This window comes from Bos mutus, chromosome X (assembly GCF_027580195.1).
Source record: "Bos mutus isolate GX-2022 chromosome X, NWIPB_WYAK_1.1, whole genome shotgun sequence".
Taxonomy (NCBI): domain Eukaryota; kingdom Metazoa; phylum Chordata; class Mammalia; order Artiodactyla; family Bovidae; genus Bos; species Bos mutus.
The window spans coordinates 99056769-99075677 of NC_091646.1; the positions used below are offsets into that span (position 1 = coordinate 99056769).

Genomic DNA, 18909 nt, shown 5'->3' on the forward strand with positions numbered 1-18909 from the left:
AGAAAGTCTAATAGATGAGAATAGTACAGACTCATAGATACTTTATTCCACTCCTTTTCAGAAAGAAAGTGCAACATATTGATACTTATGCCTATGAACAGATATTTTTTTCCCCTAGGTAAAGCATTCAACTCACCAATTCCCTAGAAAAAAATTGAAGTCCCTTCAAATTAAATCTGTAAATCAAGAGACTATAATCACTCTCTAAAAGATCCTTATGTCAAGGGCAAGTTCAAGTATCTTTTGCAATCTAGTTTCAAATCTATAAAACCAGCCAAACAAAAACATGGAATGAGGAAAGACCTCTCTATGAAATTTCTCATCCTGTTGCCTGAATTGATCTGAGTTATTAGAACTACATGCCAACTGGTGCCCTGGCCTCCCTTAAATTCTACATAGTCTGAGCAACAAGCAGACGGTTACCATGGTGTTTACTCCACAAAGGCTTCCTTGTGTAGAGATAACCAATTTACTGGGCAAAGCCTCTAGCGTAGACACTGATTTAATCTTAATTCAGTGAAAAGGTGTTTCTTGATTATCCTAAACAAAAGTCACAGTATGAGCTGAACTCCCATCTGATGTCTAAAGCATTTGTTGTCAAATGGATGCTTCACTACATCAAACTCCTTAATAATGTGGACTACTGCATTTTCAACTCTATTATCTGTGGAATTTAATTCTATGTCTGGCATATAGTAAGCACTTAGTATATATTTTGTGGCAGAAGCGAAGGGGCAATTGTGTTTTCAAAGGAAACATACACAATTTCCTGTTTTTCAGAAAGACAGATGTCTAAAAGTATAGGATTTGGGGGAAAATTATTTACTTTCAAACTGAGTAAATATCCTCTGCCTTTTTCCTTTGCAGTTGATTGGAGATGGTGGTAAGGGATAATTATAACACATGTGCAAACAAGACCACTGTAAAGGCCTAGTAAAAACTTTTTCCAGTATAGGCCTTAGTAAATCTCACCCAGCTGTGATGCCAGCTTAGCGTCTTGAGTCAAGTTTTAGTTTCATGATTTGTAGGCAGATGTGAGCCACCTTTACTAGACATACTCTGAATCAGAAGGGTGTGAGACCAGAGAAACCAAGAATAAAGGGAGAAGTTGACACTGAATGGTGGATATTCACATCTCACCTTTATGAGTTAGCATATTTGATGTGTAATTTAATCAGACTAGTGTAAAGGAGAAGGGACACATTTCACCAAGGTGGGCAAAGTGGATTATTATCAAGAAGTCAAGTTTCTAAAATATTTATAGAAAGTTTCCAGTGGAAAGGTGGATAAAAGTCAATGAAGGATTTCACTTCATTGGAGGAAGGACAGACTGAAGGATGGCTCCTTGGTTCCCTACGAAACTTGAAGCGAGTTTTATTTCTAGAAGTACTTGAATAAAGAACAAACTAAAGTACAGGGTTAAGAGATCTGAAATTTGTCTCTTTATCCTAAAAAAAATGGAAAATCTTTGCATGGTTAAATGAATGAAAGTTACATAATTAGGTATGTTTTAGAAATGATACTTTGACGTGGCGCATGGAACAGATGGGAGAATTTCAGAAAGATTGCCTAGAACCAGTAGTTTTTGTCACATTTAACTGTAAGATCAACGAGGATGCCAACTGAGGAGATCCTGAGAAGCAGACAAATTCAGAAGAAATAGAATATTTGATGGATTAGACTTTGATAAATATGGGAGGGAAGGGAGAAGAGGATATCAAAGGTGATAGATGGTGATGCCATTCACAGGTCAGAGGGACACTGAGAAGGTACCAGTTTGGGAGAGAAATTCAAACATTAAGTCTTGACATTATATATTGAAAGAGTTCTCACGGCATGCAAGTGGAGTCATCGAGTTAGAGGATGATTATGTAGCTATGGAGCTCAGAAGAAATGCTTGAAGTAGAGATAGCTGTATCAGAGTCATAGATATATGTCATTGCTGTTTAGTTGCTCAGTCATGTCCAACTCTTTTGCGACCCCATGGACCGGTAGCCTGCCAGGCTCCTCTGAACTGACAGGAAACTGGACAACTCTTGCAAAACATTTGCCCTTTAGAAGATAAGAGAATGGCAAGAGAGGAATTTGGAGGTCAAGAGAGTATTGATTTTTAATAAAGGAATCAAATAAAATATGTTTAAATTTCCATATGAAGAATTAACTTGAGAGAGAGGGATTGAATTTACAGTGGATAGATTAAAAAAAAAAAAAAAAATACACTCAGATACCTGAGAATACATAAGAGAATGAAGTTCCAAATGCAGGTAAAGAGGTTGGCTTTTAACTCATTATTGACTGGGAGATTTTTGCAGAAAGTAATGCCTGTGGCTGGTGATTTTTATTTTGGCTGGCCAAAAACTAATTCTGTTATTTTACTAATACTTTGTGGGTTGTTACATTCAATAGTTACATCTGACACATCTGTAAAGTCTTCTGATTTTTGTGAAATGTTGTCTTCAATATACATTTCTCTAGAAGGAAAAGAGCATTCTCCAGCACTGTGAGTTTCATTTTCACTTTCTGTATCAGAATCAATCACTAGCATTTTTTTTGTTGTTGTTCTAATATTCACATTGTCTGAATCAGAACTGTATTCTGAAGAACTGTCATCTTCTGAGACACTAGTATATATGTCACTTGGAGAATCAGCAAATATCTGCATAAAATTCGCTGAAAAATTATTTTTCACCTAAAATTTTGTAATGCATCATTTTTGAAAATTTTACATTTATAATATACACAAGTTGGAACAAAAACCTAGCAGAGCAAAATGTGAATAATAACAACAATCATAAGTTGTATAATGAACCCTTGATCAATTTTAAGCTCTAAGAACTTCACAAGGTGATATTAATTGTATCACTCTCTAAAAATGTATTGACACGTCTCCAGTCAATAACATTTTGGTAACAAAGGCGTATTAATATATCTTCCATCAATAATGTTTAACTAGAAGAAGAGAAACTCACTCATTGGAAGGGAATGAGAAGGGCACGGGCAGGTAAGATTGACTATTTGGACATAGGAAGTAGAAGTGGAAGAAATTCTAATCTGATAATTGTGCTTTTCTCCATCAAGTAGGAATCAATGTCATCTGTTGATAGATGGAGAAAGAAGACAGATCAGAGCTTTGAGAGCTTTGGGAAAAGTTTAAAATAGTTCCTGTGGAGAGTCAGAGCTTAAGGTGAAAAAATTAAACATGGCAGGATGCGGGGTTCATTTGAGGTTGTTGATCATTGCCTTAGTATGGCTTTCCACAAGAGTGGATCTGGAGATGAAAGATTTTGATGCAGGTAATTAATTTAGGAAGTAATTCCAGGAAGCAAAGTGAAGAAGTGAGATAAGGAAAAGGCAGCCAACACAGGATGATACATGAGCAGATTTTCTATGGAGGCAACTGCACTCAGTCCAGCTGGGAACCTTTTGAGATCCTGGGTGTAATATCCTTCAGGGTGGTTGCACTGAAGGGCAAGGGAACTGTGTTATTTATCTACCAACTATCCCCAACTCTCACATAACTAAGCTATTAACATCCCAGTACTCCTGGCCTGCCTTATATACTGGCAAAGTGAATGCCCACAGGCAAAGACACACAAATGTTTATACTGGGCTAAAGGAAAAAAATGTCCTTCTTAAGACATTCTTATGGGAAACCTGCACTGGATTTGCAGGGTGACTAAATGACCATAGTTGAAAACTATTAATTTTATAAAATAATTAACATCAATGAGAAAGATTTTTGGTAGCATGCAGAAGGACTCTTTTTAAATCAACATTGCAAACACAGAAATAGGAGACCTAAAAGTTAAACTTCTGCAAAAATCAAATGTAGGAAAGATAGCCACCATGTATGATAAAATGAAACACCAATACTATGTATGATTCATATCTAAATGAAATAAAGGATTGACATTCAGTTATGTGAGATTTAGAATAAAAAATATATCTGAATTCTGATCTCTCTTTTTTTTAAATATTTCTAGTTGGGTAGCCTTGGTAAATAAGAAACTCAGTAAATACTTATTACTATGAATCAGGCATTCTTTGAGGTGAAGGATATAATGGTGAACAAGATGAATTAAGTTTCTTCCCTATGGTACTAACAATCTGAGATCAATTAATTAATTTCTCTGATCCTCCATCTCCTCATACAGCAAAGAGATGAATCATACTTTATTTAGCACAGGCTTGTAAGAAAGCAAAGGAGGCCATGATTTTGGAAATGTTTTGTGTTCTGTGAAACTTTTTATCAGTTTAATTTTAAAACAATAGCCTGCAACCAAAATAAAAAAAAATTCTTCACAGGTTTGTTTGATTTAAAGGCCACATCTATGAAAGTATTCATAAAGAAAGAAGATACTTGTCTATTCTTTCCTGATTATAGTAAACACTCCTCATATGATTTTGTTAGGAATCAAATTTTAAGGAAAGTAAGATACTCACAAACCAAGGAATATCATCAAAGTAACTAGGAGTAGTGTAGGCTGACCATCAGATATCTTCTATTGCAGGGGTCCGCAACCTGCCTGACCTAATGTCTGATGATCTGAGGTGGAGCTGATGTAACAATAATAGAAATAAAGAACACACTATATGTAATGCACTTGAGTCATCCAGAAGCCATCTCCACCCCCACCCCCAGTCCCTGGAAAAAACTGTGTTCCATGAAACCAGTCCCTGGCACCAAAAATGTCGGCGCCACTATTCTAGCAGATTTAAACAGCTGATTTCAACCGTTAGAGGGTTGTATTGGAGAAAAAAACTATAGCATGGTGAATACAGTACATTACTTGGCATCTTAATATCTCGTATTTGTATTTTTGGTATACTCCACACATTTCATGTGAAAATTGAATACGTTTATTTCCCTGGATACTTTTGTCTATTTTGTTTTATAATCAATTGGATTAGATGGTCTCTAAATTCCCTTTATCATAGAACCTTTACAAAAGGTTGATACAATCTATAGATTCTTTCTCAAGAAAAACACACACGCATTCAGAATTGTGCCTGAAATTTCAAGTGATTCCTAGACATTCTCCACCCTTGCAACTCATCTGCGACTCCCTTAAAATCTCTGCTTTAACTGGATCTGAATCACCTAATCAGTTAATAGTTTATTTCCATTAGCTCCATAGATCTCTGCAAAAAAGAGTGTTTGAGAATAACAGTGTAGGTGATCACATATCTCTTGCAGCATAACAACCCACCTCAAAATGTAATGGCTTGAAACAACAGTTATTTATCATATCTCACAATCCTGCAACGTGGGCAGTTCTGTAGCTCTAAGTGAAGTCAGCTGGAGCACTCACTTAGATGTATTCAGCTGGTGTTTGAGTTGGGTCAGAAGGTCAAAGGAGGCTTTATTCACTCGCCTGGCACTTCCTGCTCAGTTGCGTCCAACTCTAGACGACCTCATGAACTGTAGCTTGCCAGGTTCCTCTGTCCATGGGGCTTTTTTCAGGGAAGAATACTGGAGTTGGTTGCCATTTCCGTACCACTTGCTTTTTCCTGTGGTCTCTCTGCCTGGCAAGAGTGAGCTTCCTTCAAGCACTTTAGGATCCTTGAAGTTCTTATATAACACATGCCTTCTCAGAGTGTGTATTCCATGAAGACAAGATCCAAGGTGCAAGGACTAATCAAGCCTGTGCTTGCATTACACGTACCAATAGCTCATTTGCCATAGAGAGTCACTTGACCAAATGCAGCCTCATTATGGCTGTGGAGACGACATGAGTATTCTACGTATGGTTTAATGGGGGCTACCAACAGGAATCTTTGTTTGTTTGTTGTGAATACGTTCCCAAAAAATGATTTATCTTGGAAAATACTGATTTTTCAATCAATGCAGACATTCAAGCAAAGGCTGAAGAGTAGCTTATAGGAGATAGTGTACAGGTCGTTGCTACATTGAGATGAATAAGATTACCTCTGTGATCATAAAGACCAGATCAAAGAAGACTGAATTTTGAGCCAACCTGACTAGGGAAATAGTAGTGATATTAACATTAATAGGGGCATCAGGCAGAAGTTTCAGATTGGGAGAAGAATGCTAAATGTTGATAGATTGCCTTTTTTTCCCCATACAGAAGAAAGAGATAATCATGAAATAATGATCCTTATTCTTCCCTGTCTTAGGTTGGATGTCGATATAACTGAACTTCACAGTTGGATTACTCGTTCAGAAGCCGTGTTACAGAGTCCTGAATTTGCAGTCTATCGGAAGGAAGGCAACTTCTCAGACCTTAAAGAAAAAGTCAATGTAGGTTATGCATTAATTTTTATGTATTTTTCTAACTTTTGCTGCTTGTAAACCCTGTGCTCTGAACTCTATGATTCTCTTAGAGTTGAAAAAATTAATGTGGTATGCTATACTGCTTTTAAATATATCTTTAAAATATGTTTTACATATCAAGTAGAATCAAAGTTTAGCCTAGAGAAGTCTTTCCTGATTCTGCTGTGACTGCCCATGAATATTTTTTGTTAACCGTCTTTAACTTTTATATCATTTAGCTGTAAATTAGCAATTTTGTAGCATGAAGTCGTATTGATTTCCCTTTATACATTGTTCTTTCATCTGAAGGCTGGGATTTTAGTAGGCTTGCAGAATGGAATGGAAAAGAAAAGACCTGATCCTTACAAATACTATAGACTCTCTTTGTGTTCTCACTGTCATCAAAATGCTATACTTTGTAGTCATTAATAATTATCATAAATCATACCATAACTAAAAGATACCCAACCTTTTTCAATATATAAGAGATCATTTGCTGTTTTTATTCCCTACTGAGACATTATAGTTTTATCCTTTACAATGCAGTTTTTATTAATTTAATAAGAGCTATATTCATCTTCAGGGACATTATCAAGGCTTTGATATTTCAACTTTGACATATGAACATCCATTTTGATAGGTAATTTGCAATAGTTTGTGAGGGAATTTCTAACAGAAATAGTAAATATTTTCAGTGGGAAGGCTAAAGAAACAGGTATCTTGAATGTTAAATAATTTTAGTTATAGGAGGATCTCATATGTGGATTAACTCTGCTTTATCTTTCAATCATTTGATTTCATGAATTACAAAATCTGTTAGATTTTTACAAATACAACACTAATATAGATACAAGGTAATACTTGCTGTGGGGTTGGAACTTTTGGAGAACAAAAAATATGTCTTTTAGGAGAAAATAATCCTTTTTTTAAGGCTACTTTAGAGGGAGAAATAATTTCATCAACATTTCTGAGAGCTGACTTTATAAATGGGAAAGTTATTTTAAATTCCTTGTTGGCTTTGATATATTCTGTTATCAGCTTAATAATGGACTATTTATAAACAGTTTCAAGAAAAGGGAATTATGATTATATTGTTAATAATTTAGTTTTAAAATTAAAATGAAGGGTATTATGTATAGTAGAAAATAGCAAAATGTCTTATTTGAATGTACTTATTTGAAGGTATATTCTTTGTTATAGTTTTTTGAGGGAAATTCTACAAGTAGAAAATTACTTAGAGAAGATGCACTCTATGTTTTGGAGTTCATGCGACATATTGACCCACTGAAAGTATGAATCACCTTGGATAGACATGTTATTAGCTAATTAAAATTTTTATCTATCTGAGCAATCTACTTATCTATATGCCATCCTATTTCTGTATCTTAAAATAACTGATCAAGCAGGAAGATTGAGCTCTAACATTTTAAGACTGTAAATTCAAAAGTTTCCTGTTATCATATGATTGCCTAGAAGCAATTTACATTTAATCAATAGTGTCAGCAATGAGAGACTGAAAGCGCTAAAAAATATATATATATATATATATATACAATAGTGTATGAGTGGTTTTCTGATGCCTGGTGAGTCACCTTTATCAACTTCTCCTCTCATACTCTGAAATAACAACATCATTCTTAATTGCCTACTAAAATAAGACATGGAATGATTTACCTAGACATTTCCTTCAGGCTAAATATAATGTATAGGTATTAAAAAATCCTTGAGAGAACTACAAAGCAATGATGATGGATATGCATTTTTGCATGCATTAATTTTCTTGCTTCTTCACCTGTCCACTTATGTAGGTTATTATGAACACATGGGAGGCCCATCTCATGAGCTTGAGTGGTATTAATTCATTTTTAGGCAGCCATTAAAAATGGCTAAATATCACTCCCTCTTTTTCATCTTTCACTTGAAGTAATAAATGAATGAAACAATCAAGCACTTTCACCCAGTTAGCATATCCTAGGATAGCATCCCTTCAATTTTATATATTTTTAAATCAGACAGAAATGTTCCTTCTGTATTAACCATGTGTTTTATCCATATAATTAACATAATACACTTATTTAAGAGTTGAGTTCTAGGGACTTTTCTACTGACAGTGTGGACCCTGGACAACCAATATTGGCATCGCCTGTGAGCTTAGAACTGTAGGATTGTTTTCAGGCTTGATAAATCAATTTGCATTTAGAAAAGATCCACAGATGGTTTCTATGTCTGTAAAGGTTTAAGATCAGTGCACCCTCTGAGACTTTACTAGGCTCCTAGATGTTCCTTCACTCATTCTGTTAATGTTGCCACAGTTCAGACTTTCCAGCTGATTTTACAGGTTTCAGTTCAGTTCAGTCGCTCAGTCGTGTCCAACTCTTTGCGACCCCATGAATCGCAGCACGCCAGGCCTCCCTGTCCACCAGCAGCTCTCAGAGTTCACCCAAACTCATGTGCATCGAGTTGGTGATGCCATCCAGCCGTCTCATCCTCTGTCGTTCCCTTCTCCTCCTGCTCCCAATCCCTCCCAGCATCAGGGTCTTTTCCAATGAGTTTACAGGTATACAGCTACTCAACTTCTTGAACTGAGCACATGGTAATGTAAGTTAGGAATTACAGCAGAACAACCTCTCTTTTTTTGTTGTTGTTTTATTTTATTTATTTATTTTTGGCTGTGCTGCGTCTTCATTGCTATGCAGGCTTTTTTCTAGTTGTGGCGAGTGGGGGCTCCTCTCTAGTTGCACTCCATGAGCTTCTCATTGTGGTGGCTTCTCTTGCTGCAGAGCATGGGCTCTAGGTATGGGGCTTCAGTAGTTGTGGTTCCCTGGCTCTGCAGCATGGACTCAATAGTTTTGGTGCATGGCTTGGTTGCTCTGCCACATGTGGGATCTTCCCAGACCAGGGATCGAACCCATGTCTCCTGCATTGGCAGGAGGATTCTCTACCACTGAGCCACCAGAGAAGCTCAAAACAACCTCTTCTTACCATAAGGTGATTTTATACCTCTCCAATGTTCTGAAAGCCTTCCTTGTAGCTGTTCAGGTCAACAGGCCTTGGGCTCTTCCTGGAACCTAGACTTATCAGACCAACTTTTCACCAAGTTCTGTTGGAAATCTTCAAGACAATTAATTAGTTCCCATTATCTCTGTTATTTGTGTCTGCCACTAGAATATAGGAACCTCTATTCACCTGTCCTTTCTAATATCCTCATCAATTTGCTCTTCTGTACTCTTTCCTCTGTCTCACTTCCTCTTCTGTGTGCTTTCTCACACTCATTCACTTTACACTCAGAAACCCTTCTTCTAAAACAAACTTTCTGTCCCATAGACCCATTCTGTTCATACACAGAAAAGACTTGTACCCTTGGATCACCACAAAGACTAATGACTCACTCCACCACTCCTTTGCAATTGCCAGTCTACTCACTTCTAAGGGTCAATTCCAAAGATACCACTCTTATGTAAAACTCTCTCTTCCCTTGTGTTTCATGTCAAGTTGCCATCTGTCATTCACCAGTTTATTCTATTGTTTTCTCATTGTGAACCTGATGCCAAAGTCTTCAATCTCCTCCACCCAAATTGTGCCTTAATCCTTAAAAATCTCAGTTCATTTGGGCTGTCTTGCTGTCTCCAAAAGCTTCCGTTTCTCTCATCTCCTCAATTCACCTACCCACTTAAATTAACAATACCTTAGATACTTCATTACTCCATTTCTAAACTGCCACACTTTAAGAGACTCATCAGTACTTCTTCCTAAGCTTTCCATACTTTCCTAGTAAATTTCTCAACTTCTCTCCATAATTACTTCAAATTTTAATGGGTCTCTTAAACTTTTCCCCACCATTTACAGTAGGTGAATTTTCGTCTTATTTTAGTTAAAATAGTATCTCTTATATTTCATGTATTTGTGTTCATGGTCTCTTTCTTTTCCTCTGCCTCAGTGGAAGAGACTGCTATGACTCCTTAGGGCTAATCCCAGGGGATGGGTGTTGTTCAATCCCAGGGGATGGGTGTTGTTCAATATCTCCACTGTCTGTGTTCTCAGGATTCTGTTTTCATTTAACCCCACCCCCATTTTTTCGATCTCTCCCTATTTTCTGATGATAAAGAATCAGCCTTTAAACAGGCTGCTTTTCTATCTTTGAGAAAATCTTCCTCTCCTATAAACATATACGTGTGTGTGTGTGTGTGTGTGTGTGTGTGTGTGTATTTTCCCTTAACTTCTCTGCAGGACTAAACTCCATTAACCTCTTAGTCCTTCATGAAAGTATTTCCTCCTTTGGATTTTGGGATACTATTCACTACTATTTACCTTTTTAAGTTTTTGCCCATTTGTTTCATTTTGTTTTTCCTTTAATACTGAAATGCTCCACAGTTCTTCCCTTGTTTTTCTCTCTAGATTATTCTCATTACTTCCCATGTAAATAGCATCTGTTTTTTCATGATCCCCAAATGTGGGTCTTTAGCTTATGTCTTTTCCCTAAAGCCCAGTCCAGTATATTTCATTGCCTAATAGACACATTTAATTGAATATCTGCCTTCAATCTCCCCAGCCCTGTTTTATTCTTTCTTTTTATTGTTCCTTTTCCAGCAGCATCACCCAGATACCCGAAAGCGAACTGGGTCATCTAGATTTTTTTTTTTCCTACCATTCACAAGTCTACCCTTTGACAAATTCAATTAATCTCATTCCCTTAACAACTCTTAAAACTATCCAATCCTCTCTATTCCCATCACCAGAGCCCTGATTAAAGCTAACGTCATAGCTCACTTGGGTTTAAGATGACAGTCCCTAGCTGCCTTCACAGCCACTAATGTTGTATTCCTTTAGAGGTTTCCACCTCACTTCTGCCAAAGCAAACTTATTAAAACATAGCTAGTATCGTTTTTGCCTTTGTTTGTATTCATTTGAGAAAGAAGAGAGCAGCCACTGAGAGCCGGGAGCTAGCTGGGCACTGCCATTAGGCCTTGGAGATGCTGGAGACTGTAGTGGTGCTTGCAACTCGTCTGTCAAGTTCTCATGTTAAATATGATGAACTGCTCACAGTGCTAACATCAGACAAGGCCACTCCATGATCATGATGGATCGCAACAGAAATGTGACCATTATGTAATCATGTCTCAGTACAGTAAAAAATACTGACACTGTCCAAACCAGAGGTCCCCAAACTCTGGGATCTAATGCCTGATGATCTAAGGTGGACCTGATGTAATAATAATAGAAATAAAGTGCACGATAAGTGTAATGCACTTGAATCATTCCAAAACCATCCCCCTCCCTGGTCCAAGGAAAAATTGTCTTCCGTGAAATTGGTCCCTGGTGTCTAAAAAGACTGGGGACCACTGGTCCATACCACCCAAAATGACCCAAATATCCTTCCTCTTCACTAATATGGCAGATCATTTCCTTTACTAATCATGGCTTTAGTCTTTCTACATTCTTCCTGCAACCGAGATAAGAAAATTTAAGATATCCAATCATAGAATCATGGATTTCTCTGGTAGCTCAGCTGGTAAATGATCCATCTGCAGTGCAGGAGACGCTGGTTCGATTACTGGGTTGGGAAGATCCCCTGGAGAAGGGAAAGGCTACCCACTCAGTATTCTTGAGCTTCCCTCGTGGCTCAGCTGATAAGAATCCACCAGCAATGTGGGAACCTGGGTTTGATCGCTGGGTTGGGAAGATCCCCTGGAGGAGGGCATGGCAACCCACTCCAGTATTCTTGCCTGGAGAATCCCCATGGATAGAGAAGCATGGCGGGCTATAGTCCATGGGGTCACAAAGAGTCAGACATGACTGAGTGACTAAGCACAGCAATCATAGAATCACCTTCACTTCCTTACAGCATCTAATAAAGGCAAAGCTTTACTTCCTTGACCATCTGCATCACTTTACACAAGCCCAAGCCCTCTAAACTATTGTAACATCCTCTTAGCAACATATCCCAATAGTTCCCTATTAGATGCCATGACTTCTTACAACAAATAAATAAACTTTGTTAATCTACAGGTGTGTTTCTGGTAGCCTTTGTCTGAAAGCCATTGACTAAGTCAGTCTTCATGTTGCCTTTATGAGGGCTACCATGACCTAATTATTTTTTACTTATCCAGAGTGATTTATGACTATTGTTACATTTATTATAGTGTTGGTTTCTGGAAACCAGAAACTTACTCTGACTTTTTTTTTTTTCCCTGTTTCTTTTGATTTGGCTTAGTTTGGTTTTGGTATTGCAGTGTGTAATCTAGTGCCTGATATTTAATCTAATTAATGTTTCACTATGTGAGTAAGTGATTTTTTTTCAGTTTTGCAGACACATTTTAAGTCAGGCTCTGCTACCAATATGAAGGATATAACATCTTCCGAATAAACATTTGAGTGAATAAATTACTTTTTCTGTCAAAGGGTAAAACTTCATTATAGAATCTTAAGTGAAAAGAAAATTAATTGCTTCTATAGTCAGAGTAGGACTCTGGGGAATGTGGAACTGACTTTCATATTAATTAGAGAAGATGTCATGAAAGGAGGCGTCTTTTAAAGAGATGCTGGTAAGGAGGAGAAAAAGAGGTTGTAAGTGTTTTTAATCAGCTTATTGAAGAACTAGTAAACGTCTCTTTTCTGTATACTTTGCTTAGAACTTATGCTGATTATGTTTCATTTTTTCTTTATAATACAACTAAATTGCCTTTTTGATCAATTATCCTATTTTTTGAATTACAATTTACACCCACTATTATATTAGTTTCATGGGTCCAACACAGTGATTTGAATTGTCTTTTATTTTGCACTTGAAGGTATACACTTTAGAATTCATAATTTCCTGATGAGCTGTAAGAATTTTTGTGAGCATATTATATATTTGAAAATGAACAATACATTACTCATAGAATGGTCCACCGATGCCTTTTTTACTTGAATTTTGTGTACCAGATACTTTAGATTCTAGTAGTAGCTTCTAAACATAGGATCACATACAGAGTATATACTGACTAATGCATTATTCTCTGAGAGAAAATTATTTCCCAACTGTGTTCTATTATAAAAAGAAAAAAATTAAAATTAAAATATTGTATACATATCACTCATATATGCATAGGCTTACATATATGATAAACAGATATTAAGGAACACACATGCAGAAAAGCTGGATGAGGCTCTACAGGAAGAAAGATTAGAAAAAGCTCATATGTCAAGGGCAGACATGATTTCATGAATAAGGTGATTTTAAATAGGTTGTTTAGTTATCAGTACTTAATGTTATAAGAAGCATTGTACCTGGCAAGAAGAATATTGGAGCCTTTCATATTCTGTATAGTAGTGAGGGCTAAAAGCTAACTATACATATTTGGACTAACATTGAAGATGAAATGTGTGTAAGAAAATGGGTGCCATCCTTAACATTCAGATGATGCTCTTGGCCTTAAAACAAGGAGAAAGTTTATACACACACACACACACACACATTAAAGAGATGCTGGTAAGAAGGAGGACAAGAGGTTGTAAGTGTTTTTAATCAGCTTATTGAAGAACTAGTAAACTTCTCTTTTCTGTGTCCTACATGTCCTCCTTTTTACCAGCATCTCTCTAATGTTTTTATTTAGTCACTAAGCTGTATCTGACTCTTGTGATGCCATGGACTGTAGCCCTCCAGGCTCCTCTGTCCCTGAGATTTCAAAGGCAAGAATGGTGGAGTGGGTTGCCATTTCTTCTCCAGGGGATCTTCCCAACCCAGGGAACAAACCCAGGTCTCCTGCATGGCAGGCAGATTCTTTACCTACTGAGCCACCAGGCAGCCCATATATTTATGTGTAAAAAAAAAAAAAAAAAATATATATATATATATATGTGTGTGTGTGTGTGTGTGTGTGTAAGTGTGTAAGAGGGAGGGAAAGAGAGAGGGAAAGAAAGAGATTGACTGACTGATTGATTTAGAACCATGGAAGAGGAAGAAAGAGTGAAGATGCTGAAACATTTGAGAAAATCTGAGAAAAAATTAATCTCCAAAATTTTTGAGACCACTAAAATGTTGTTACACTTATTCTCTAGTGGGTAACAAAACATTCCGACATGCCAGCATAGCCAAAGATTTTGTATAGTCTGAAAATTCAGGAATAACTTAGAGTACTTGAAAATATGATACTCTCTACTTGCCAAATGGAATTACTACTGAGTCCAGAGAATCCTGATTAGTATCATAGTCAAGAAACATTCCTTTGTCTTTTGTTCAGTATCAGTTCTCCATTTTACAGTCTCCAGTAAGAATTTAGGATCGTGATCCTTATGAGATTGGTGTCTCTGTTGTCTTGCTATTTCATTTCATTTCTATTAAATTCAGCATTGTCTAGTCTCATAATTTTATGTCACTTTTTCCTGGAGTCCAGGATATCTTAGCAAAGATGCCAAAAATGTTTCCTGAGTTTTGTTTGGTAGGCTGTTGTCGGGAGTTTATACTCGGTTCTTTTTTTTAATATGTTATTTTCTTCATTCTATTGCAAGTACCGAGGTGAGATTCTATTGTTTTAACTTGGTGAACTTTACATAGTACTCTTTGTTTTCTGTTTGAGCCATTGTTTATTCCTGTTATCAGGACTTCATAACAATTCTGTTGGAGAGAGAATTGTTGTGCACAACTCTCAATCTAACCTAAAGTTTCCAGGAGACTTTAAAACTGAATCCGGCTTTACTTTTCAGAGCTTGTAGCCCCTAAACCCCTGGGATGGTTGTTGGACCACTGTATGTATAGCTACCAGGATTTGTTATGTATGTACACCTTCTTAGAGATTTTGAACTGAGGGTAGGTGGTAGAGACCATAACATTGTATATGGAGGTGTTATGCTATGATAGACCTCACTTTTTTATGCATCTATCGTATACCAGACCCTATTCTAGGCACTGGAGATAGCACAAAGAAGGGAATGCATAAGGATACATGATCTACAGTTGATATGCCTGTGGGGAAGATGGAAATTAAGCAGATTAATATAGGATGTTACTGATAAATGCCAAAGATGACAATGAAGTAGGAAGAGAGCTAAGAAGTGTATGTGTGTGTGTAGATAGAGTGGCAGTTGAAAGCCTCACTGGGAAGGTACCATTTAATAAAGATTTAAAGATAGTGAAGAATGGACACATACCCCAGATTGGAGCATTTAAGGCAGAGAGAAGGGTAAATGCACAGACGGAGGAGGTAAGAGAGTGCCTAGAGGATGAGAGAGTAACAAACACTATGTCTGGGGCTGAAATAGGTGTTGAGTAACAGAAGAGGTCAGAGAGGGTAGGGAGATGAAGGTTGGGTGACATGGTTAGGCTTTGAGCTTTTGCTCTGTGTGAGAAGGGAACTTCTGGAAAGTGGGCTGGCTTCCTCTGTCATCTCTGTTGAGAGTGTATCATTAGGGGGCAAAGGCAGGAGTAGAAATACCATTTAGTAGGTTATTCTGAAACATCCAGACTCGTGAGAGATGATGGGGGTCTTTTGACTAGTGCAGTAGTAGTGAGTACAGTTGCAACATCACTTTCTGGATGTGTTTTGAGGTGAGTCAGTAGGATTTTCTGGTGGATTGCCTGTGGGGTTTGAGATAAGGAGTCAAGAAGGATGCAAAGTCATTGGACTGAATGAATGTAAATATAGTTGAGTCCGAGAACATGCTAAATGTAGAGGTCTGGGAGATGAGGAACTAGCATAGCAGACTGAGTAAGGCAGTCTTTGAGGTTGGAGGAAGTGTGTGCTCATATTCTAGGAAGTCACATCAGTATTCCCAAGAAGAGGACTGGTCTGAACCAAATTATCCTGATAAGTAAGTTGAGGACTGAGAATCAACCAGTGACACTTTCTGAGTGTCAGACAGCAGAAAGCAGTGGGGACAGCCTTCGAACCAACTGAGATTCGAACCAACTAAAGTCTGTTGGTTCAAACTTTTGATTACCTTCATTCCTGTCTCTTTGCTACCCTACATTTTTTCATTTTGTTTTTAGTCAACCATCTATAGCTGTGTATGAAATGAAAGTTGCTGGACTCTTCACTAACGGCTTCATACTTCTCAAGGCACATTTGTGCCAGTATTTCTCTTTATTTTCCAATATTCCTCTTTAAAGTGATGTAACTTATCAGAACTCAGGTATCATGTAAACATGGACGAATATGAAGAGGCTATTAAACGGCTTCTTAAATCTGTATCTCTGTGCCTCAGTTACTCAGTTTGCATGGAATATACATTGCCTATGGAGTATAGTAATTGGGTTGTACACCGTTGCCAGCCAGCTTACAGACTGTCAAGTGTATATATCAAGTGACCAGGCATTCCTTCTGATACCTTGGTGCCCATGCTGCATTAATATTTTGAATGCCATCTCTGATGAATTCCAAACTATCAGGTTATCTTTACTGTGAGTTGGAATCACATCTGTTCAAATCTGTTTGATTCATCTTCATTGAAATACCTCTAGAAGCAGCAGAGTATGTTTGAAAGAGACCTTAACTTGTAATTGAATCATCAGGGGTCTAAAGCTTTCTACTTCTGTGATCTTTTTTTGTTGTTGTTGGTTTGGTTTTGGTCATGCCGGGCAGCTTGTGGGATCTTAGTTCCCTGACCAAGGATCAAATCCGTGCCTCCAGGAATGGAAGCAATGTCCTAACCATTGCACCACCAAGGAATTCCCTTTACCTCTGTGATCTTGGATATTTGATAATCTTATTGGCACTCAGTTTTATCTTGTGTAAAATAGGAGAAAATAATGCTGATTCTATCTGATAGAATTACTATGAAGCACATATAAAATAATGCACATGCACAGTAATTTGGTACACAGGGTTAGGCACTCCATTTTTTCTCATGGTTATGTCAGTGTTTTCAAATCTTTCACAAATTTCTCTGTGTCTTGCTTTCCTCCTCTGTCAAAATGGGAGAGTGTACCTACTCCAGAGATTATTGTTTTGTTGTGGTGAGATGCTGGTTATTGTTACATAAATTAGAACAATTGGAATAATATGGCTAACCAAGCAAGGTTTATTTAACCTCAAATATTGCCCCCAAGATATTCAATTATCTTTGTCTCTCTGTTAGTAATACTAATTGATTATTCCATTAGATGCTTAGAATAAAGAGATAATGATCATGACATTTAGAAGGCCATTAATAATTTCTTTTCATTATTTATAAAGACAACATGGTATTCTGATTCTACTTTTATATAATTTAATATATTAAAAAAACTCAATGTAGATAAAATAGACGCTACTCTGATAGAAAATGGTAATTCTAAAACTGTTGAAGTTGAAGAACACAGCTTGTTCTTATTGTCCTTGTTGTCATTTTGTTATAGTATGAGTATTTATTTTTTCTCTCTTTTTTTTTTACCTGATGTAGTTAAAATTTGAGACACCTCAAATCCTGCTGTAGCTCTTGATAGTGGGAGTATTTGAATGTCATATATTTACTTAGAATATGCTTATTTTTTGCTGAGTCCTTTGCAAAGACCATTTATCTTTTAATAGAGAATAAATTTAAAGTATTAGGAAACATGGCAATTAGATGTGAGGGACAGATAATTTAGAAGACAAAACTTGAGAATTAAGAAAAAGTGAATTTTAGAGCTTCGTCTATGTTCTTATCTTTAGCAGTGTATTGTGGCTCCTTTATTTTCATGGACTTTTCAGTTCAAGTAGCAAGCTAGAACCTTCCATGGTTGTGCACATGCTTTTGTAAACAATTCAGTAATGTCTTTGTGAAGCTGACTTTCAAGATAACCCAGAAGTTTCACCTGCTAATTGGTATGGGATCCTGGGAACATATAAATCCCCAAGCACCACAGTCTGTGTACTTAGAAAATTTCAAGTAGAATCCAAGATACTAAAATGTTTCTATAACCTTTGGAGTTTTGGTACCAATTACATGAAACTGTGTTCTCATTTGCTGCCCTTGATGTCATAATTTAAAGTGTTTATATTCCAGCTAGGCTATAAATACTTTTATAAAAAGGACTGACATTTTATAGTATTTTATTTCACTTTTCTAAATTTGATTAGTTTTAATGTATGTTACCTTTTTCCTGATTGGATGTATTCTATTATCTATCAGCTCTTTTAGAAGTTTGCTTTCTTTGACCTTGAATCCAATAATCCTAGTTCATGGAACTCTTTTTAAAATAAATTTAAATAACTCTATTCACTTGTGACTACTTCTTTAAATTGGAGAATCTTTTAAAATATTTAAAAATATATGGATTATTTTATGAGCATTCCTAGCATTTGATATGCTTGGAGAATTGTCCAATTTAGATGATTACTTACTTATCTGAAAGTATTTTTAGTGTTGTCATATTGTTTGTATCTATACTTATGTCTGCATATCTAGATCTGTGTGTCTGTCTTTAACTCTTTGCTTTCAGAGGGAAGACACTAGATCTGCACTCTGCGATTACAGTTGAGACATTGTAGCTTTTAAAATTTAAGTCAATTTAGATTAAATTAAAAGTTATTATACCCAGTTGTATTTGCCATGTTTCAAGCGCTCAATAAACAAACACATGTGGCTAGTGGGATGCAGATACAAACTCTGTCCATTCTTGCTGAAAGTTCTATCGAACAATGCTCCTCAGAGTGTGCATTTATCTATTATATGCTTCCCACCTGTACTCCAATATT

At 36.7% G+C, this 18909-nt stretch overlaps 1 protein-coding gene across 6 annotated transcripts in view; it reads left to right on the forward strand.

Annotated features, from left to right (window-relative positions):
* Positions 1 to 18909, forward strand: part of DMD (dystrophin) — a 2671852-nt gene that overhangs the window by 1158363 nt on the left and 1494580 nt on the right. For all 6 annotated transcript variants that reach the window (XM_070365439.1, XM_070365442.1, XM_070365443.1 and 3 more), the window contains one exon: positions 6139 to 6262. In XM_070365439.1, the coding sequence (XP_070221540.1) occupies positions 6139 to 6262 (124 nt within the window). The remainder of the gene's footprint in view (positions 1 to 6138; positions 6263 to 18909) is intronic.